This window comes from Rhinoderma darwinii, chromosome 6, assembly GCF_050947455.1.
Source record: "Rhinoderma darwinii isolate aRhiDar2 chromosome 6, aRhiDar2.hap1, whole genome shotgun sequence".
Classification (NCBI taxonomy): Eukaryota; Metazoa; Chordata; class Amphibia; order Anura; family Rhinodermatidae; genus Rhinoderma; species Rhinoderma darwinii.
Genome location: NC_134692.1, coordinates 1,965,472 through 1,990,038, shown reverse-complemented (window position 1 = coordinate 1,990,038; position 24,567 = coordinate 1,965,472). Strand labels below are relative to the sequence as shown.

The 24,567-nt window shown below is 44.1% G+C and overlaps 1 protein-coding gene across 1 annotated transcript; it reads left to right on the top strand.

The window, feature by feature from the left end:
- The first annotated feature begins 1,571 nt into the window (after positions 1-1,571).
- Positions 1,572-22,654, top strand: LOC142655171 (TGF-beta receptor type-2-like). Its single transcript, XM_075829008.1, has 7 exons — positions 1,572-1,694; positions 7,768-7,918; positions 8,838-9,040; positions 15,592-16,412; positions 17,717-17,858; positions 21,557-21,684; positions 22,336-22,654. The coding sequence occupies exons 1-7, from the start codon at positions 1,655-1,657 to the stop codon at positions 22,498-22,500; spliced, it is 1,650 nt and encodes a 549-aa protein (XP_075685123.1). The 5' UTR covers positions 1,572-1,654; the 3' UTR covers positions 22,501-22,654.
- The last annotated feature ends 1,913 nt before the right edge of the window (positions 22,655-24,567 follow it).

Here is a 24,567-nt window from a genome sequence, read left to right as displayed (position 1 = left end):
GGGAGGGATAGTCTGCAGAGTTGTATAGGGTTATATAGTGGGTATGGGGACTGTGGATACACAGGGAGGGATAGTCTGCAGAGTTGTATAGGATTATATAGTGGGTATGGGGATTGTGGATACACAGGGAGGGATAGTCTGCAGAGTTGTATCGGGTTATATAGTGGGTATGGGGACTGTGGATACACAGGGAGGGATAGTCTGCAGAGTTGTATAGGATTATATAGTGGGTATGGGGATTGTGGATACACAGGGAGGGATAGTCTGCAGAGTTGTATCGGGTTATATAGTGGGTATGGGGATTGTGGATACACAGGGAGGGATAGTCTGCAGCGTTGTATAGGGTTATATAGTGAGTATGGGGATTGTGGATACACAGGGAGGGATAGTCTGCAGAGTTGTATAGGGTTATATAGTGAGTATGGGGATTGTGGATACACAGGGAGGGATAGTCTGCAGAGTTGTATAGGGTTATATAGTGAGTATGGGGACTGTGGATACACAGGGAGGGATAGTCTGCAGAGTTGTATAGGGTTATATAGTGAGTATGGGGATTGTGGATACACAGGGAGGGATAGTCTGCAGAGTTGTATAGGGTTCTATAGTGGGTATGGGGATTGTGGATACACAGGGAGGGATAGTCTGCAGAGTTGTATAGGGTTATATAGTGGGTATGGGGATTGTGGATACACAGGGAGGGATAGTCTGCAGAGTTGTATAGGGTTATATAGTGGGTATGGGGATTGTGGATACAGAGGGAGGGATAGTCTGCAGAGTTGTATAGGGTTATATAGTGAGTATGGGGACTGTGGATACACAGGGAGGGATAGTCTGCAGAGTTGTATAGTGAGTATGGGGATTGTGGATACACAGGGAGGGATAGTCTGCAGAGTTGTATAGGGTTATATAGTGGGTATGGGGATTGTGGATACAGAGGGAGGGATAGTCTGTAGGGTTATATAGTGAGTATGGGGACTGTGGATACACAGGGAGGGATAGTCTGCAGAGTTGTATAGGGTTATATAGTGGGTATGGGGATTGTGGATACACAGGGAGGGATAGTCTGCAGAGTTGTATAGGGTTATATAGTGGGTATGGGGACTGTGGATACACAGGGAGGGATAGTCTGCAGAGTTGTATAGGGTTCTATAGTGGGTATGGGGATTGTGGATACACAGGGAGGGATAGTCTGCAGAGTTGTATAGGGTTATATAGTGAGTATGGGGATTGTGGATACACAGGGAGGGATAGTCTGCAGAGTTGTATAGGGTTATATAGTGGGTATGGGGATTGTGGATACACAGGGAGGGATAGTCTGCAGAGTTGTATAGGGTTATATAGTGAGTATGGGGACTGTGGATACACAGGGAGGGATAGTCTGCAGAGTTGTATAGTGTTATATAGTGAGTATGGGGATTGTGGATACACAGGGAGGGATAGTCTGCAGAGTTGTATAGGGTTATATAGTGGGTATGGGGATTGTGGATACACAGGGAGGGATAGTCTGCAGAGTTGGCTCTCTTTGTGCTCCTTGGCTTCTGGTTCCTCCACAGCTGGTCCCCCCTTCTCCCCTCCCAGACTCCAGTTCTCTGCAGATGGAGGAGGACGGATTCCGCTCTGAAGCCTCCAGGAACAATGGTCTGAGGCGTCCAGCATGGGGGTCTGTGGGGGAACCACTGCTCTCATCATGTGCTGTGAGTACCGGACGCTGCAAGAAACCATGGACTACTGAGAGTACGACATCTACTATATAGGGGGGGGGGTAATGGGGTGACCATACTGAGACACTACATAGGGGGTAATGGTGGTGACACTATACTGAGACACTATATAGGGGGTGAAACTATACTGAGACACTATATAGGGGGTGAAACTATACTGAGACACTATATAGGGGGGTAATGGGGTGTCACTATACTGAAACTCTATATAGGGGGTAATGGGGTGACACTGTACTGAGACACTATATAGGGGAGGTAAGGGGGTGACGCTATACTGAGACAATATAGGGGAGGTAATGGGGCGACACTGTACTGAGGCACTGTATAGGGGGTAATGGGGTGACACTATATTGAGATATTGTATAGGGGGTAATTGGGTAACACTATACTGAGGCACTATATAGGGGAGGTAATGGGGTGTCACTATACTGAGACACTAGGGGGGGTAATGGGGTGACACTATACTGAGATGCTATATAGGGGGGTAATGGGGTGACACTGTACTGAGACACTAGTGGGTAATGGGGTGACACTGTACTGAGACACTATATAGGAGAGGTAATGGGTTGACACTATACTGAGACACTATATAGGGGGTAATGGGGCAACACTATACTGTGACACTATAGGGAAGGTAATGGGGTGACACTATACCGAGACACTATATAGGGAAGGTAATGGGGTGTCACTATACTGAGACACTATAGGTGAGGTAATGGGGGCGACTGTACTGAGACTGTTTAGGGGGTAATGGGGTGACACTGTACTGAGACACTATATAGGGGGGTAATGGGGCGACACTATACTGAGACACTATAGGGAAGGTAATGGGGTGACACTATACCGAGACACTATATAGGGGAGGTAATGGGGTGTCACTATACTGGGACACTATATAGGGGAGGTAATGGGTTGACACTATACTGAGACACTATATAGGGGTAATGGGGCGATACTATACTGAGACACTATATAGGGAAGGTAATGGGGTGACACTATATAGGGAAGGTAATGGGGTGTCGCTATACTGAGACACTATAGGTGAGGTAATGGGGTGACTGTACTGAGACTGTTTAGGGGTAATGGGGTGACACTGTACTGAGACACTATATAGTGGGGGTAATGGGGCGACACTATACTGAGACACTATAGGGAAGGTAATGGGGTGACACTATACCGAGACACTATATAGGGGAGGTAATGGGGGTGTCACTATACTGAGACACTATATAGGGGGTAATGGGGTGATGCTATACTGAGACAATATATAGGAGAGGTAATGGGGTGACACTATACTGAGACGCTATATAGGGGAGGTAATGGGGTGTCACTATACTGAGACACTAGGGGGGGTAATGGGGTGACTGTACTGAGACACTATATAGGGGAGGTAATGGGGTGTCACTATACTGAGACACTAGGGGGTGACGCTATACTGAGACACTATATGGGGGAGGTAATTGGGTGTCACTATACTGAGACACTATAGGTGAGGTAATGGGGTGACTGTACTGAGACACTATATATGGGGTAATGGGGGGACAATGTACTGAGACACTAGGGGGTAATGGGGTGATGCTGTACTGAGACACTATTTAGGAGAGGTAATGGGGAGACTACTGAGACACTATATAGGGGTAATGGGGTGACACTATACTGAGACACTAAAGAGGAGGTAATGGGGTGACACTGTACTGAGACACTATATAGGGGGGTAATGGGGGGACACTATACTGAGACATTATAGGGAACATAATGGGGTGACACTATACTGAGACACTATAGGGGAGGTAATGGGGTGTCACTATACTGAGACACTATATAGGGGTGATGCTGTACTGAGACACTATATAGAAGAGGTAATGGGGTGACACTGTACTGAGACACTATAGAGGAGGTAATGGGATGAAACTGTACTGAGACACTATATAGGGGGGTAATGGGGTGACACTATACTGAGACACTATAGGGAAGGTAGTGGGGGTGGCACTATACTGAGACACTATATAGGGGGTAATGGGGTGATGCTGTACTGAGACACTATATAGGAGAGGTAATGGGGTGACTCTGTACTGAGACACTATATAGGGGAGGTATTGGGGTGACACTATACTGAGACACTATATAGGGAGGTAATGAGGTGACACTGTACTGAGACACTATATAGGGGATCAATGGGGTGACACTATACAGGGACACTATAGAGGAGGTAATGAGGTGACACTGTACTGAGACACTATAGGGGAGGTAATGGGGTGACACTATACTGAGACACTATATAGGGGGTTATGGGGTAATGCTGTACTGAGACACTGTATAGGAGAGGTAATGGGGTGACACTGTACTGAGACACTATATAGGGGGTTATGGGGTAATGCTGTACTGAGACACTATATAGGAGAGGTAATGGGGTGACACTGTACTGAGACGCTATATAGGAGAGGTAATGGGGTGACACTGTACTGAGACACTATATAGGGTTAATGGGGTGACGCTGTACTGAGACACTATATAGGGGAGGTAATGGGGTGACACTATACGGAGACACTATATAAGAGAGGTAATGGGGTGACGCTGTACTGAGACACTATATAGGGGGTAATGGGGTGACGCTATACTGAGATACTATATAATAGAGGTAATGGGGTGACGTTATACAGAGACTGTATAGGGGGGTAATGGGGTGATGCTATACTGAGGTACTATATAGGGGGGTAATGCGGTAACATTCCTGTATTATACTCCAGAGCTGCACTCACTATTCTGCTGATTGTTATTGTGGACAGAAACTCCTAACTTCCCAGAATGCAAATCACCAGAGCAAGCTCTGTGCAGACATTGAATAAGCAAGGAATGCTGGAATATTTCTCTCTAGTGTAACTTACAATGTAACTCAGGATCAGTACAGGATAAGTAATGTAATGTATGTACACAGTGACTCCACTAGCAGAATAGTGAGTGCAGCTCTGGAGTATAATACAGGATATAACTCAGGATCAGTACAGGATAAGTAATGTAATGTAATGTATGTACACAGTGAATCCACCAGCAGAATAGTGAGTGCAGCTCTGGAGTATAATACAGGCTGTAACTCAGGATCAGTACAGGATAAGTAATGTAATGTATGTACACAGTGACTCCACCAGCAGAATAGTGAGTGCAGCTCTGGAGTATAATACAGGATGTAACTCCGGATCAGTACAGGATAAGTAATGTAATGTATGTGCACAGTGACTCCACCAGCAGAATAGTGAGTGCAGCTCTGGAGTATAATACAGGATATAACTCCGGATCAGTACAGGATAAGTAATGTATGTACACAGTGACTCCACCAGCAGAATAGTGAGTGCAGCTCTGGAGTATAATACAGGATGTAACTCCGGGTCAGTACAGGATAAGTAATGTAATGTATGTACACAGTGACTCCACCAGCAGAATATTGAGTGCAGCTCTGGAGTATAATACAGGATATAACTCAGGATCAGTACAGGATAAGTAATGTAATGTATGTACACAGTGACTCCACCAGCAGAATAGTGAGTGCAGCTCTGGAGTATAATGCAGGATGTAACTCAGGATCAGTACAGGATAAGTAATGTAATATATGTACACAGTGACTCCACCAGCAGAATAGTGAGTGCAGCTCTGGAGTAAGTATAATACAGAATATAATTCAGGATCAGTACAGGATAAGTAATGTAATGTATGTACACAGTGACTCCACCAGCAGAATAGTGAGTGCAGCTCTGGAGTAAGTATAATACAGAATATAATTCAGGATCAGTACAGGATAAGTAATGTAATGTATGTACACAGTGACTCCACCAGCAGAATAGTGAGTGCAGCTCTGGAGTATAATACAGGATATAACTCTGGATCAGTACAGGATAAGTAATGTAATGTATGTACACAGTGACTCCAGCAGAATAGTGAGTGCAGCTCTGGAGTGTAATACAGGATATATATTTCTGCTGTGCCACGGTTCTGAGACAGTAAACAGATGTTTAGGAGGAGAGCCACATCCTCATCAATGGACTAATTAATGGCAGCTGAGCACGGCGCCATAATAATCCGCCACACGGTAGAGATGAGCGGCGTCCAGATGTTACTGGAAGGAAAGCAGAAAACAAAATACGAGGAAGAGACGATCAAAAAGTAAAGGAGGAGTCGGCGCAGGGCGGAGATTTACAAATGAGGCGACTTATTATATGGGGTTGACCCAACGAGTTATATCTCTGGATGATGGGAGGAGTAGTGTCCCTCTCATCCAGTGCATGGCAGTGTATATGCACATGAGTGACCTGTAGGTGGCGCACGTTCACAGCCGTTTTCTGCCGATTTTCAGTTTACATTTTGCATTACAGCCTTATGAGCGCCCTGAAAACGCTGCGCCGGCGGTAAATGAAAAACAGGAGTCACGTGGCGTAAACCTGAGAATAAGGAGGCGACAGTTCACCACCTTCACACGAGTTCTGAATATACACGCGGCGACATTGTATCGATTTTATTCTTCAGGTCTCAGTGTGATTGTCTGATGGCGATTCTTATCCATCTCTTAATATAGGCTGTTACATCATGCCTTATACTCCAGTTACATCCAGAGCTGCAGTCACTAATCTGCTGTTACATCATATTTTATACTCCAGTCACATCCAGAGCTGCAGTCACTAATCTGCTGTTACATCATATTTTATACTCCAGTCACATCCAGAGCTGCAGTCACTAATCTGCTGTTACACCATGCCTTATACTCCAGTCACATCCAGAGCTGCAGTCACTGTTCTGCTGTTACATTATGCCTTATACTCCAGTCACATCCAGAGCTGCAGTCACTGTTCTACTGTTACATCATGCCTTATACTCCAGTCACATCCAGAGCTGCAGTCACTGTTCTGCTGTTACATCATATTTTATACTCCAGTCACATCCAGTGCTGCAGTCACTAATCTGCTGGTACATCATGCCTTATACTACAGTCACATCCAGAGCTGCAACGACTAATCTGCTGTTACATCATGCCTTATACTCCAGTCACATCCACAGCTGCAGACACTAATCCATTGTTACATAATGTGTTATACGCCAGTCACATCCAGAGCTGCAGTCACAATTCTGTAATTACATCTTACTGTATATTATACTCTGGTCACATCCAGAGCAGCATTGACTATTCTGCTATTACTTGATGCATCATATCTAGAGCTGCAATCAAAATGTTTCTGGCTGCCACGTGGATTTGATTACCAGGCGGATGGATACGTGTCGTAACAGATTTTCTGACATCACTGAATTCTGCTGTGCTGCATTCTGGAAGAAATTCTTTTTTTTTTGCACTGGATTATGGTATACAGTCTGGTGTAAAACCGACATCTCATGCTGTGTACAGCCGCTGAACCGGCAGGAAGATGTGAGGTCCAGTACTCTGAGCTAACCGGAAAGCAGCATAAGTATGGCTGCAGCTCTGGATGTGACCGGAGTATATGACATGATTTAACTAAGGACAAGCTAAGTGAACACACAGATGTTTGGTGTTATATGGAGGTGACTCGTAAACTGTGACTACAGCTCTGGATGTGACTGGAGTATGAGGTAAGTGAGCACGTAGATGCTTGGTGTTATATGGAGGTGACTCGTAAACTGACTACAGCTCTGGATGTGACTGGAGTATGAGGTAAGTGAGCACGTAGATGCTTGGTGTTATATGGAGGTGACTCGTAAACTGACTACAGCTCTGGATGTGACTGGAGTATGAGGTAAGTGAGCACGTAGATGCTTGGTGTTATATGGAGGTGACTCGTAAACTGACTACAGCTCTGGATGTGACTGGAGTATGAGGTAAGTGAGCACACAGATGCTTGGTGTTATATGGAGGTGACTCGTAAACTGTGACTACAGCTCTGGATGTGACTGGAGTATGAGGTAAGTGAGCACACAGATGCTTGGTGTTATATGGGGGTGAACTGTGAGCACGTTTTGGATGCACAGGAGGATACACTTGATCTCCGGTCCGCTCTGAGATAATTAAGTTCCTCCGTGTTTTCCGCAGTGGCTCTGGCCGCCACTCACCGCAACACACGGACCAACCTGTGTAAATGGTGCGATAACTCTCACCCCGTCTGTGAGGGCGGCGTCTGCTACACAAACTGCAGCCTGAGCTCCTACTGCGAGACGACAGAAGAGATCTGCGTCACAATCTGGTAAGGAACCGCCACTCCCAGTCTCCTGTACTCTACTCCCATCATCTCCCTCCGCTACATGACAATCACATCTCCGCACATTCACGTAACTCCTGTAGAGTGACAAATTCTGCAACTTACTAATCGATATTTTATTTCCTCACCATTTTCAAGATATCGGCTTGTTGTCAGTGAATTGAAATATTAATTGTTTACATTCATAGACCCTGCCCATACCTAGTCCCACTCACACAGCTGAGGGCTTGTACCAATGTATCAGTTTAGTTAAGAGCTATCAGCCTAAGGTCTAGGACTGGAGAGAGATTTGTGCTGCTGCTGCTGTGTTTAGTTCAGAGTATTGTCTGCACTGATACATTGTAACAAACTCTCAGCTGTGTGAGCAGAATGAAGTCAGAACAGGTTTTCCAAATCTAGATGTAAACAAGAATGTTCCCATTAACTGACAGCAAGCAGAGATCGGAAACACAAAGTCTATAACAAAGTTGCAGAACTTGTCATTATTCAGCTAGTTTTCTGGGCTGGCAGCGGAGCAGAATTAACAATTCTTCTGTTACATCAGGTCTTATACTCTAGTCACATCCAGAGCAGCAGACGCAATTCTGCTGTTACAGCCTGTCTTCTATTCCTCGATGTGTCTGGATAATAAGACATAATGTAACAGCAGAATTGTGACTTCAGCTCTGGAGGTGACGCAGATGTGCCTTGTAATACGTTGATTAGAGGTGACGGGGGCTTCTTTAGTCAGACCCGTTTATTACCGTTTCTCCGGACCGTGTTAGATCAGTTGGGCCATTGTTTGCAGCAGCTGTGACTCCCCAAGACTGTAGGGAGGGTGGATGTGATTGTATGAGGTACCACTTCAGCTTCGGGGTCCCCCTGTATTGTCCGGTTGGGGGTCCGGATGTGTCTTCTCTTGCAGGAAGCAGGATAATGACAGCGTCCAGGTGATGTCCCTCTGCCACCATCCTCTGCTCCCGCTGGAGAACGTCGTGCTGCCCAGCTACAACACGGCGCGATGTGTGATGCAGGCGATGTCCTCCGACTCCGGCCTCCTCTATATGTGCGGCTGCGTGGAAGAGCAGGAGTGCAACGACAAACTCATATTCTACAACCAAAGCAACGGTGAGGAGGGGGCCTGAAATAGCCAACCTGCAGAATCTCGGGGGCGGGGGCCCTTGTCCGTCTCAGGTGCAGATTTTCAATTCTAAAACTGGTGCTGCCCCTGTTCTTGGATCTGCAATGCTGCAGGGTCCATCAGAGTAGAGGCGCCTGCCCCTATAAAGAAGAGAAATGTAAAGTAACACATAATACCGCCAAATAATAGTACAGATTTACGCCTAAACGACCGCCCCATATGGTGCCCACATAACCGTGCCGTACAGTGATCATATAACATATAACAGTGCCGTACAGTGATCATATAACATATAACAGTGCCGTACAGTGATCATATAACATATAACAGTGCCGTACAGTGATCATATAACATATAACAGTGCCGTACAGTGATCATATAACATATAACAGTGCCGTACAGTGATCATATAACATATAACAGTGCCGTACAGTGAACATATAACATATAACATATAACAGTGCTGTACAGTGATCATATAACCTATAACAGTGCCATACAGTGATCATATAACATATAACAGTGCAGTACAGTGATCATATAACATATAACAGTGCCGTACAGTGATCATATAACCTATAACATATAACAGTGCCATACAGTGATCATATAACATATAACAGTGCCGTACAGTGATCATATAACATATAACAGTGCCGTACAGTGATCATATAACATATAACAGTGCCGTACAGATATCATATAACATATAACAGTGCCGTACAGTGATCATATAACATATAACAGTGCCGTACAGTGATCATATAACATATAACAGTGCCGTACAGTGATCATATAACATATAACAGTGCCGTACAGTGATCATATAACATATAACAGTGCCGTACAGTGATCATATAACATATAACAGTGCCGTACAGTGATCATATAACAGTGCCGTACAGTGATCATATAACCTATAACATATAACAGTGCCGTGCAGTGATCATATAACCTATAACATATAACAGTGCCATACCGTGATCATATAACCTATAACATATAACAGTGCCGTGCAGTGATCATATAACATATAACAGTGCCGTGCAGTGATCATATAACATACAACAGTGCCATACCGTGATCATATAACCTATAACATATAACAGTGCCGTGCAGTGATCATATAACATATAACAGTGCCGTACAGTGATCATATAACATATAATATATAACAGTGCCGTACCGTGATCATATAACCTATAACATATAACAGTGCCGTACAGTGATCATATAACCTATAACATATAACAGTGCCGTACAGTGATCATATAACCTATAACATATAACAGTGCCGTGCAGTGATCATATAACATATAACAGTGCCGTACAGTGATCATATAACATATAACATATAACAGTGCCATACCGTGATCATATAACCTATAACATATAACAGTGCTGTACAGTGATCATATAACCTATAACATATAACAGTGCCATACCGTGATCATAAATACATATAACATATAACAGTGCTGTACAGTGATCATATAATATATAACAGTGCCGTCCAGTGATCATATAACCTTTAACATATAACCGTACCGTGCAGTGATCATATAACATATAACAGTGCCTTGCAGTCATCATATAACATATAACAGCGCCGTACAGTGATCATATAACAGTGCCGTACAGTGATCATATAACATATAACAGTGCTGTACAGTGATCATATAACATATAACAGTGCCGTACAGTGATCATATATCCTATAACAGTGCCGTACAGTGATCATATAACAGTGCCGTGCAGTGATCATATAACATATAACAGTGCCATACCGTGATCATATAACCTATAACATATAACCGTGCCGTACAGTGATCATATAACATATAACAGTACCGTACAGTGATCATATAACAGCGCCGTACAGTGATCATATAACATATAATAGTGCCGTACAGTGATCATATAACCTATAACATATAACAGTGCCGTGCAGTGATCATATAACAGTGCCGTACAGTGAACATATAACAGTGCCGTACAGTGATCATATAACATATAACAGTGCCGTACAGTGATCATATAACATATAACGGTGCCGTACAGTGATCATATAACATATAACAGTGCCGTACAGTGATCATATAACATATAACAGTGCCGTACAGTGATCATATAACATATAACAGTGCCGTACAGTGAACATATAACATATAACAGTGCCGTACAGTGATCATATAACATATAACAGTGCGGTACAGTGATCATATAACATATATCCGCGCCGTACAGTGATCATATAACATATAACAGCGCCATACAGTGATCATATAACATATAACAGTGCCGTACAGTGATCATATAACATATAACAGTGCCGTACAGTGATCATATAACATATAACAGTGCCGTACAGTGATCATATAACATATAACAGTGCCGTGCAGTGATCATATAACAGTGCCGTACAGTGATCATATAACAGTGCCGTACAGTGATCATATAACATATAACATATAACAGTGCCGTGCAGTGATCATATAACAGTGCTGTACAGTGATCATATAACATATAACAGTGCCGTACAGTGATCATATAACATATAACAGTGCCGTACAGTGATCATATAACATATAACAGTGCCGTACAGTGATCATATATCCTATAACAGTGCCGTACAGTGAACATATAACATATAACAGTGCGGTACAGTGATCATATAACATATAACAGTGCGGTACAGTGATCATATAACAGTGCGGTACAGTGATCATATAACATATAACAGTGCGGTACAGTGATCATATAACATATAACAGTGCGGTACAGTGATCATATAACATATAACAGTGCCGTACAGTGATCATATAACATAACAGTGCCATACAGTGATCATATAACATATAACAGTGCCGTACAGTGATCATATAACATATAACATATAACCGTGCGGTACAGTGATCATATAACATATAACAGTGCCGTACAGTGATCATATAACATATAACAGTGCCGTACAGTGATCATATAACATATAACATATAACAGTGCCGTACAGTGATCATATAACATATAACATATAACAGTGCCGTACAGTGATCATATAACATATAACAGTGCCGTACAGTGATCATATAACATATAACAGTGCCGTACAGTGATCATATAACATATAACAGTGCCGTACAGTGATCATATAACATATAACAGTGCCGTACAGTGATCATATAACATATAACAGTGCTGTACAGTGATCATATAACAGTGCGGTACAGTGATCATATAACATATAACAGTGCCGTACAGTGATCATATAACATATAACAGTGCAGTACAGTCATCATATAACATATAGCAGTGCTGTACAGGGATCATATAACATATAACAGTGCTGTACAGGGATCATATAACATATAACAGTGCTGTACAGTGATCATATTACATATAACAGTGCTGTACAGGGATCATATAACAGTGCCGTACAGTGATCATATAACATATAACAGTGCCGTACAGGGATCATATAACATATAACAGTGCCGTACAGTGATCATATAACATATAACAGTGCCGTACAGTGATCATATAACATATAACCGTGCAGTACAGTGATCATATAACATATAACAGTGCCGTACAGTGATCATATAACATATAACAGTGCCGTACAGTGATCATATAACATATAACAGTGCCGTACAGTGATCATATAACATATAGCAGTGCCGTACAGTGATCATATAACATATAGCAGTGCAGTACAGGGATCATATAACATATAACAGTGCTGTACAGGGATCATATAACAGTGCCGTACAGTGATCATATAACAGTGCCGTACAGTGATCATATAACATATAACAGTGCAGTACAGTGATCATATAACCGTGCAGTACAGTGATCATATAACAGTGCAGTACAGTGATCATATAACATATAGCAGTGCCGTACAGTGATCATATAACATATAACATATAACAGTGCCGTACAGTGATCATATAACATGTAACAGTGCCGTACAGTGATCATATAACATATAACAGTGCCGTACAGTGATCATATAACATATAACATATAACAGTGCCGTACAGTGATCATATAACATATAACAGTGCCGTACAGGGATCATATAACATATAACAGTGCCGTACAGGGATCATATAACATATAACAGTGCCGTACAGTGATCATATAACATATAGCAGTGCCGTACAGTGATCATATAACATATAACAGTGCCGTACAGTGATCATATAACATATAACAGTGCCGTACAGTGATCATATAACATATAACAGTGCCGTACAGTGATCATATAACATATAGCAGTGCCGTACAGTGATCATATAACATATAACAGTGCCGTACAGTGATCATATAACATGTAACAGTGCCGTACAGTGATCATATAACATATAACAGTGCCGTACAGTGATCATATAACAGTGCCGTACAGTGATCATATAACATATAACCGTGCCATACAGTCATCATATAACATATAACAGCGCCGTACAGTGATCATATAACAGTGCCGTATGGTGATCATATAACATATAACATATAACAGTGCCGTACAGTGATCATATAACATATAACAGTGCCATACAGTCATCATATAACATATAACAGCGCCGTACAGTGATCATATAACATATAACAGTGCCGTACAGTGATCATATAACATATAACAGTGCCGTACAGTGATCATATAACAGTGCCGTACAGTGATCATATAACATATAACCGTGCAGTACAGTGATCATATAACAGTGCCGTACAGTGATCATATAACATATAACAGTGCCGTACAGTGATCATATAACATATAACAGTGCAGTACAGTGATCATATAACAGTGCAGTACAGTGATCATATAACATATAACAGTGCAGTACAGTGATCATATAACATATAGCAGTGCCGTACAGTGATCATATAACATATAACATATAACAGTGCCGTACAGTGATCATATAACATGTAACAGTGCCGTACAGTGATCATATAACATATAACAGTGCCGTACAGTGATCATATAACATATAACATATAACAGTGCCGTACAGTGATCATATAACATATAACAGTGCCGTACAGTGATCATATAACATATAACAGTGCCGTACAGTGATCATATAACATATAACAGTGCCGTACAGTGATCATATAACATATAACAGTGCCGTACAGTGATCATATAACATATAGCAGTGCCGTACAGTGATCATATAACATATAACAGTGCCGTACAGTGATCATATAACATATAACAGTGCCGTACAGTGATCATATAACATATAACAGTGCCGTACAGTGATCATATAACATATAGCAGTGCCGTACAGTGATCATATAACATATAACATATAACAGTGCCGTACAGTGATCATATAACATGTAACAGTGCCGTACAGTGATCATATAACATATAACAGTGCCGTACAGTGATCATATAACAGTGCCGTACAGTGATCATATAACATATAACCATGGCATACAGTCATCATATAACATATAACAGCGCCGTACAGTGATCATATAACAGTGCCGTATGGTGATCATATAACATATAACAGTGCCGTACAGTGATCATATAACATATAACAGCGCCGTACAGTGATCATATAACATATAACATATAACAGTGCCGTACAGTGAACATATAACATATAACAGCGCCGTACAGTGATCATATAACAGTGCCGTGCAGTGATCATATAACATATAACAGTGCCGTACAGTGATCATATAACATATAACAGTGCAGTACAGTGATCATATAACATATAACAGTGCCGTACAGTGATCATATAACATATAACAGTGCCGTACAGGGATCATATAACATATAACAGTGCCGTACAGTGATCATATAACATATAACAGTGCGGTACAGTGATCATATAACATATAACAGTGCGGTACAGTGATCATATAACATATAACAGTGCGGTACAGTGATCATATAACATATAACAGTGCGGTACAGTGATCATATAACATATAACAGTGCCGTACAGTGATCATATAACATATAACAGTGCCGTACAGTGATCATATAACATATAACAGTGCCGTACAGTGATCATATAACATATAACAGTGCCGTAAGGTGATCATATAACAGGTATGGATGGTGCTGATGATGATGTTGGTGGGGTTGATGAGGGTGGTTTTGGTGTTGGAAGATGGTGGTGGAGGTGTTGATGATGAGGGTGGTGATTATGTCGGCAGTGGTGATGATATTGGTGGTTGTGGTCTTTCATTTAGACCCTGGACAACCAAACCATAATCGACTATACATATTCTTTGATCTGGGATTTTCGCTGCTGATGTCTCCTCCCGCTGTCGGCTGCGTCTTCCCAGAATCCTTAGCCATGTAACACATCAGTCATTTTTGGGGTTCGTACATGTGATCGGTGCTTCTCATCCGTGTTGTAACTGCTGATTGATCCCATGTGAGAGGTGATGGTGGGTCAGATGATGGGTGCTCCTGTCCTTGTGGTCTCCATCTCCTCTATGGATTAGGATAGATTTGTGTTTTGGGCCGTTTTTCTCATGGTTTCCCATCCTCCTCCAGGTTACTCGCTGCTCTATAGCCGGAAGGCCGTGCCAGTGGCCGCTATCAGTTTGTTCCCTCCTCTGCTTCTGGCAATAACCGTCACCGGCCTCTTCTACCTTTACCGTACTCATAGGCTGAGGAAGGGGCCCAAGTCATGGCTGGAAAGAACAGCGCACGGTGGTAGCGTCCCATTACAGAGCCGGAGGCCGGGCTATGACCCCTACAGATTGTCCTCGTCACTGATGTCCGGCTCTCAGTGTGATATAAGTACGGCCTGTGCCAACAGCATCAATCACAACACTGAGCCGCTCCCTATAGAGCTCGACCATCGTGTTGGGAAGGGACGCTTCGCTGAGGTGTGGAGAGCCAAGCTGAAACACAGCGAGTCCGGGCACTACGAGACGGTGGCCGTGAAGATCTTCTCTGTCCTAGAATACTCCTCCTGGAAGAATGAGAGCAGCATATTCACAGACGCCCATCTGAAGCATGACAACGTGCTGCAGTTCATCACCATGGAGGAGCGCAGCGGCAGCCCGCACAAGGAGTACTGGATCATCACCGCTTACCATGCTAAGGGCAACCTTAAGGACTACCTATCCCGTCACCTCCTGAGCTGGACATCGCTGCTGGACATGGCGGGCTCTGTTGTAAGCGGCGTGGCTCATCTGCACAGCGACTACACCCCGTGTGGCTCCTCCAAGGTGGCCATAGCTCATCGTGACATCAAGAGCAGCAACATCCTGGTGAAGAACAACTCTGAGTGTGCGCTGTGTGACTTTGGCATCGCCCTCCGGTTGGACCCATCACTTACAGCAGACGACTTTGCCAACAGCGGACAGGTGAGATGTCCCAGCACATGACGGTGAACGAGTGGACAGCAGACAGCAGTCGGTGCGATTATTGGGGGTCCAAAGGTTGTATTTACAACTTGTCCCCTAATTCTGGCCATGCCCATAACCCCATAATAGAAATGCAACACTATATATGGGAGGTGGGGAGGTGATGTCATAGTCACACTATATATGGAAGTGATGTCATAGTCACACTATATATGGGAAGTATGGAGGTGATGTCATAGTCACGCTATATATGGGAGGTATGGAGGTGATGTCATAGTCACACTATATATGGGAGGTATGGAGGTGATGTCATAGTCACTATATATGGGAGGTGTGGAAGTGATGTCATAATCACACTATATATGGGAGGTAGGGAGGTGATGTCATAGTCATACTATATATGGGAGGTATGGAGGTGATGTCATAGTCACGCTGTATATGGGGGGTGTGGAGGTGATGTCATAGTCACACTATATATGGGAGGTGTGGAAGTGATGTCATAGTCACACTATATATGGGAGGTATGGAGGTGATGTCATAGTCACACTATATATGGGAGGTATGGAGGTGATGTCATAGTCACACTATATATGGGAGGTATGGAGGTGATGTCATAGTCACTATATATGGGAGGTGTGGAAGTGATGTCATAGTCACACTATATATGGGAGGTAGGGAGGTGATGTCATAGTCATACTATATATGGGAGGTATGGAGGTGATGTCATAGTCACGCTATATATGGGCGGTGTGGAGGTGATGTCATAGTCACACTATATATGGGAGGTATGGAGGTGATGTCATAGTCCCTATATATGGGAGGTGTGGAGGTGATGTCATAGTCACACTATATATGGGAGGTGTGGAGGTGATGTCATAGTCACACTATATATGGGAGGTGTGGAGGTGATGTCATAGTCACTATATATGGGAGGTGTGGAGGTGAGTGTCATAGTCACACTATATATGGGAGGTATGGAGGTGATGTCATAGTCACATTATATGGGAGGTATGGAGGTGATGTCATAGTCACACTATATATTGGAGGTGATGTTCTAGTCACACTATATCTACTACTATACATATATATATATGTTTGTGTGTGTGATTAGGGATGCACGATGCATCAAAACTTCGATACTGTTTCGATACCGTGCACCCTCAAACGCTTCAATACAGTTATTACATGTATATACGGGAGGTGTGGAGGTGATGTCATAGTCACACTATATATGGGAACCCTAGAATCTTTACATCCTTATGGAGGGCTCCTGCTCATTCAGACACTTTCTTTGCCTTGCACAGGTTGGGACAGCACGCTACATGGCTCCTGAGGTCCTTGAATCCCGCGTGAACCTGGAAGATATGGAGTCCTTCAAGCAGATGGACGTTTATTCCTTGGCTCTAGTTTTATGGGAAATGGCCTCCAGGTGTGACGCTATTGGAGGTGAGGATTGTGGGATTTCATTCTCTTTTTACCATAAACTCTGGCTCTCATTATGTCCCTATTCACCGGATCCTACATAAGAATACAGGGGTGAAGTATTGATTCTGATTCATCTAAAACCGTGTTCCCCTGCCTGTGGTTCTCTAACTGTTGCTCTGACATGCTGGAAGTTGTAGTTTTCCAACAGCGGGAGAATCACCGGTTGGAGAGCACTAATCTAGAATAAATGTTACCGGAGAAGCATAGTGAGGTTTAGGCTGAAACAATGAGATGGAAATGATGAGGGAGAGAGTTCCAGAGAAAAGGTGCAGCTCTAGAGAAGATTGTGAGAAGAGGAGACAGGACAAGGGTGTAGTGGTGGCGCTAGAGATCATTGGTGAGAGGACAAGGGTGTAGTGGTGGCGCTAGCGGTGATTGGTGAGAGGACAAGGGTGTAGTGGTGGCACTGAGGTGATTGGTGACAGGACAAGGGTGTAGTGGTGGCGCTAGAGGTGATTAGTGACAGGACAAGGGTGTAGTGGTGGCGCTAGAGGTGATTGGTGAGAGGAGAAGGGTGTAGTGGTGGCGCTAGAGGTGATTGGTGACAGGACAAGAGTGTAGTGGTGGCGCTAGAGGTGATTGGTGAGAGGACAAGGGTGTAGTGGTGGCGCTAGAGGTGATTGGTGACAGGAGAGGGTGTAGTGATGGCGCTAGAGGTGATTGGTGACAGGAGAAGGGTGTAGTGGTGGCGCTAGAGGTGATTGGTGACAGGAGAAGGGTGTAGTGGTGGCGCTAGAGGTGATTGGTGAGAAGACAAGGGTGTAGTGGTGGCGCTAGAGGTGATAGGTGACAGGACAAGGGTGTAATGGTGGCGCTAGAGGTGATTGGTGACAGGACAAGGGTGTAGTGGTGGCACTAGAGATGATTGGTGACAGGACAAGGGTGTAATGGTGGCGCTAAAGGTGATTGGTGACAGGACAAGGGTGTAGTGGTGGCACTAGAGATGATTGGTGACAGGACAAGGGTGTAATGGTGGCGCTAGAGGTGATTGGTGACAGGACAAGGGTGTAGTGGTGGCACTAGAGATGATTGGTGACCAGACACGGGTGTAGTGGTGGCGCTAGAGGTGATTGGTGACAGGACAAGGGTGTAGTAGTGGCGCTAGAGGTGATTGGTGACCAGACAAGGGTGTAGTGGTGGCGCTAGAGGTGATTGGTGACCAGACAAGGGTGTAGTGGTGGCGCTAGAGGCGATTGGTGAGAGGACAAGGGTGTAGTGGTGGCGCTAGAGGTGATTGGTGATAGGACAAGAGTGTAGTGGTGGCGCTAGAGGTGATTGGTGACAGGACAAGGGTGTAATGGTGGCGCTAGAGGTGATTGGTGACAGGACAATGGTGCAGTGGTGGCACTTGAGGTGATTGGTGACCAGACAAGGGTGTAGTGGTGGCGCTAGAGGTGATTGGTGACAGGACAAGAGTGTAATGGTGGCGCTAGAGGTGATTGGTAACAGGACAAGGGTGTAATGGTGGCGCTAGAGGTGATTGGTGACAGGACAAGGGTGTAGTGGTGGCACTAGAGGTGATTGGTGATCAGACAAGGGTGTAGTGGTGGCACTAGAGATGATTGGTGACCAGACACGGGTGTAGTGGTGGCGCTAGAGGTGATTGGTGACAGGACAAGAGTGTAATGGTGGCGCTAGAGGTGATTGGTGACAGGACAAGGGTGTAATGGTGGCGCTAAAGGTGATTGGTGACAGGACAAGGGTGTAGTGGTGGCGCTAGAGGTGATTGGTGACAGAACAAGGGTGTAGTGGTGGCACTAGAGATGATTGGTGACCAGACACGGGTGTAGTGGTGGCGCTAGAGGTGATTGGTGACAGGACAAGGGTGTAGTGGTGGCGCTAGAGGTGATTGATGACAGGACAAGGGTGTAGTGGTGGCACTAGAGATGATTGGTGACCAGACAAGGGTGTAGTGGTGGCGCTAGAGATGATTGGTGACCAGACAAGGGTGTAGTGGTGGCACTAGAGATGATTGGTGAGAGGACAAGGGTGTAGTGGTGGCACTAGAGATGATTGGTGAGAGGACAAGGGTGTAGTGGTGGCGCTAGAGGTGATTGGTGACCAGACAAGGGTGTAGTGGTGACGCTAGAGGTCATTGGTGACAGGACATGGGTGTAGTGGTGGCGCTAGAGGTCATTGGTGACAGGACATGGGTGTAGTGGTGGCGCTAGAGGTGATTGGTGACAGGACACGGGTGTAGTGGTGGCGCTAGAGGTGATTGGTGACAGGACACGGGTGTAGTGGTGGCGCTAGAGGTGAAGTATTGGGATACATGTTTTGTGTGTTGCATGTGGTTGGATTATTTTATCCTGCGTATTAGGGAGAGTCTAAGCTTAAAAATACTAAAGTAATCTGTATAGATACAGACAAAATACCTGACACAGGCCAACTGGATATTTTAATATATGAAAATGAAATTCAGGCCTCAACAAAACCTTATAGAGGCTCTGTCACCAGATTTTGCAACCCCTATCTGCTATTGCCTGTGATCGGCGCTGCAATGTAGATTACAGGAACGTTTTTATTTTTAAAAACGAGCATTTTTGGCCAAGTTATGACCATTTTTGTAGTTATGCAAATGAGGCTTGCAAAAGTCCAAGTGGGTGTGTTTAAAAGTAAAAGTCCAAGTGGGCGTGTATTATGTGCGTACATCGGGGCGTTTTTACTAGCTGGGCGCTCTGACGAGAAGTATCATCCACTTCTCTTCAGAACGCCCAGCTTCTGGCAGATCACGCTGTGACGTCACTCACAGGTCCTGCATCGTGTCAGACGAGCGAGGACACATCGGCACCAGAGGCTACAGATGATTCTGCAGCAGCAGCATTTGCAGGTAAGTAGCTACATGGACTTACCTGCTAACGCCGATGCTGCTGCAGAATCAACTGTAGCCTCTGGTGCCGATGTGTCCTCGCTCGTCTGACACGATGCAGGACCTGTGAGTGACGTCACAGCGTGATCTGCCAGAAGCTGGGCGTTGTGAATAGAAGTGGATGATACTTCTCGTCAGAGCGCCCAGCTAGTAAAAGTAGTAAACACGCCCCGATGTACGCACATAATACACGCCCACTTGGACTTTTACTTTTAAACACACCCACTTGGACTTTTGCAAGCCTCATTTGCATAACTACAAAAATGGTCATAACTTGGCCAAAAATGCTCGTTTTTAAAAATAAAATCGTTACTGTAATCTACATTGCAGCGCCGATCACAGGCAATAGCAGATAGGGGTTGCAAAATCTGGTGACAGAGCCACTTTAAGAAAAGAAATATATATATATATATATATTGCTACCTGGAAACCATCAACATGCTGCTGACTGATCTGCTGTTCTTGTCACGTGTCTCAGTTTAGTATTTGAGTGTATAGATGTCCTACTTTGGGTCTGATGGGCTCATTAACCTATGAATACTTGATGAATGTATTATATATTTGTGTTATCCTAAGATCCGTCACCAGCAGCTTGTTCATGGTTTCCAAGAATCAACAGTTTTTTCAGCATTGTACGAAGTAGAAATAAGTAAAAATAAGAGGTAATGAGGTTAAACTACACAGATGAGGGATCTGCGGGTGCAATGAAAATTACAGGCGGAGTGTCCCTTTATTTAGTGCGTATTTTAAGAAATCTAATTTGCAGATATTTGTGCTTATTTGACCACAGAGGTGAAGAACTATGAGTTGCCCTTTGGGTTGATGGTTCAGAATCAGCCATGTGTGGAAACCATGAGGGACGTGGTGTTACATGGACGGGGGAGGCCGGACATCGCTGATCCCTGGAGGAGACACCCGGTGAGGTTGGAGAGCGGTCACAGGAGGTTTGGGGCAGCTCTAGAGATGCACTGATAATTTACGGGGTTTGCATAATGAGATCGGCGGCAGGTTGTCCTACGGCAAATGTGCGTGACGGGGGCGCAAGAGTAGATAATGCAGCTCATTCTAATATAGATCACGAGGGGTCGGAGCAATGACGTCACTTCTCTGCGCTTCCACCAAGCACCAGAAAAAATCCAGTGGGCAGGTGTTCACATTTACCGCCATAGGGGAAGGGAGATAAGCGGATGCCAGGTACACGTGGTAACGCTAATCTGATAAAAAAAAAAGGATCAGAGGTGGTATAACCTGGAAACCCTGATCCTTGTGTCCCCCTCATTAGACACCAGGGGGCAGCAGGCGGCTCCACACACATCAGATTGTCCCTGGATCCTGCAAACATCAGTGGGATCTACTGACAATTATCTAATGTGTACGACCCATTATCCCCACGTTATATGACACGTTACTGGGGCGTCCTGGATCTGAGAACATTTGAAGGATAATTTAGTAGAAAAGTCTGCACGTCACAGCTCAGAGTAGAGGAAGAGTCGCTGCGCGAGGAGAACCCCAGAACCCACATTTCTTATAAATCCCACTAATGACCTCTGACCTGTTGCTTCCTTTCAGGGAATGAATATCCTGTGCGACACAATCACCGAGTGCTGGGACCACGACCCCGAGGCGCGACTGACCGCTCACTGTGTGGCCGAACGCTTCAACTTAATGGCACAGATGGACTGTAACAGCGACAGCCGAAATATCAGCTCCATGTATTACTCCAACCAATGCTAAACCCGAGACATTGAGAGGATAGTAAAATGTCACCTCTGACCCCAAGATCCAGGTCACATATAGATATAATAATCTACAGAACCGGCAGAGTCACTGAGTACATACATAACATATCCTGCACTGAGCCGGAGCTACATCCTGTATTATACTCCAGAGCTGCACTCACTTTTCTGCTGGGGGAGTCACTGTGTACATACATTACATTACTTGTACACAGTGACTCCCCCAGCAGAAAAGTGAGTGCAGCTCTGGAGTATAATACAGGATGTAACTCCGGATCAGTACAGGATAAGTAATGTAATGTATGTACACAGTGACTCCACCAGCAGAATAGTGAGTGCAGCTCTGGAGTATAATACAGGATGTAACTCAGGATCAGTACAGGATAAGTAATGTAATGTATGTACACAGTGACTCCACCAGCAGAATAGTGAGTGCAGCTCTGGAGTATAATACAGGACATAACTCAGGATCAGTACAGGATAAGTAATGTAATGTATGTACACAGTGACTCCACCAGCAGAATAGTGAGTGCAGCTCTGGAGTATAATACAGGAGGTAACTCAGGATCAGTAATGTAATGTATGTGCACAGTGACTCCACCAGCAGAATAGTGAGTGCAGCTCTGGAGTATAATACAGGATGTAACTCAGGATCAGTACAGGATAAGTAATGTAATGTATGTACACAGTGACTCCACCAGCAGAATAGTGAGTGCAGCTCTGGAGTATAATACTGGATATAACTCAGGATCAGTACAGGATAAGTAATGTAATGTATGTACAGAGTGACTCCACCAGCAGAATAGTGAGTGCAGCTCTGGAGTATAATACAGGATGTAACTCAGGATCAGTGCAGGATAAGTAATGTAATGTATGTACAGAGTGACTCCACCAGCAGAATAGTGAGTGCAGCTCTGGAGTATAATACAGGATATAGCTCAGGATCAGTACAGGATAAGTAATGTAATGTATGTACACAGTGACTCCACCAGCAGAATAGTGAGTGCAGCTCTGGAGTATAATACTGGATATAACTCAGGATCAGTACAGGATAAGTAATGTAATGTATGTACAGAGTGACTCCACCAGCAGAATAGTGAGTGCAGCTCTGGAGTATAATACAGGATGTAACTCAGGATCAGTGCAGGATAAGTAATGTATGTACACAGTGACTCTGCTGCCTATGGAGATTATATCTATATGTGACGTTTAATATGGTGTTCAGGGGTAACTAACGGTCCTTGTGTTGTGATGTCACCTACAGAACTGTAGTCTGTATCATATAACAATAAGTCTGGTGTAGATAAGATGTTTATCGTTGGTGCCATCTTTCTCCAAGTGGATCTTCCTAGCTCATTTTCAGGTCTAAAATGAAGGCCTGGATAAATAAAAATCTGCTGCCTGCTGCGACCACTAGAGGGAGCTCACTACATACAGATATATACAGCTCCCATAGAGTTACATGATAACATTCTGCTGCCTGCAGCCACCACTAGGGGGAGCTCACTACATACAGATATATACAGCTCCCATAGAGTTACATGATAACATTCTGCTGCTTGCAGCCACCACTAGGGGGAGCTCACTACATACAGATATATACAGCTCCCATAGAGTTACATGATAACATTCTACTGCCTGCAGTCACCACTAGAGGGAGCTCACTACATACAGATATATACAGCTCCCATAGAGTTACATGACAACATTCTGCTGCCTGCAGTCACCACTAGGGGGAGCTCACTACATACAGATATATACAGCTCCCATAGAGTTACATGATAACATTCTACTGCCTGCAGCCACCACTAGGGAGAGCTCACTACATATTGTGGTATTATTGCATTTATTGTATGTTGTGAGCTCCCTCTAGTGGTGGCTCCAGGCAGGAAGAATTTACCATGTAACTGTCTCAGCAAGGGGATTTGGAGCTCTGACCAATATAGAGATATTATATTATTAATCAGTGCAGAAATAAATATATAGATGTCCAGGGCTGGACATTCACTTGTCCTGGAACAGCCCTATAGATCCCGACCACAGATGCAGCTTTGTTACTCATGAT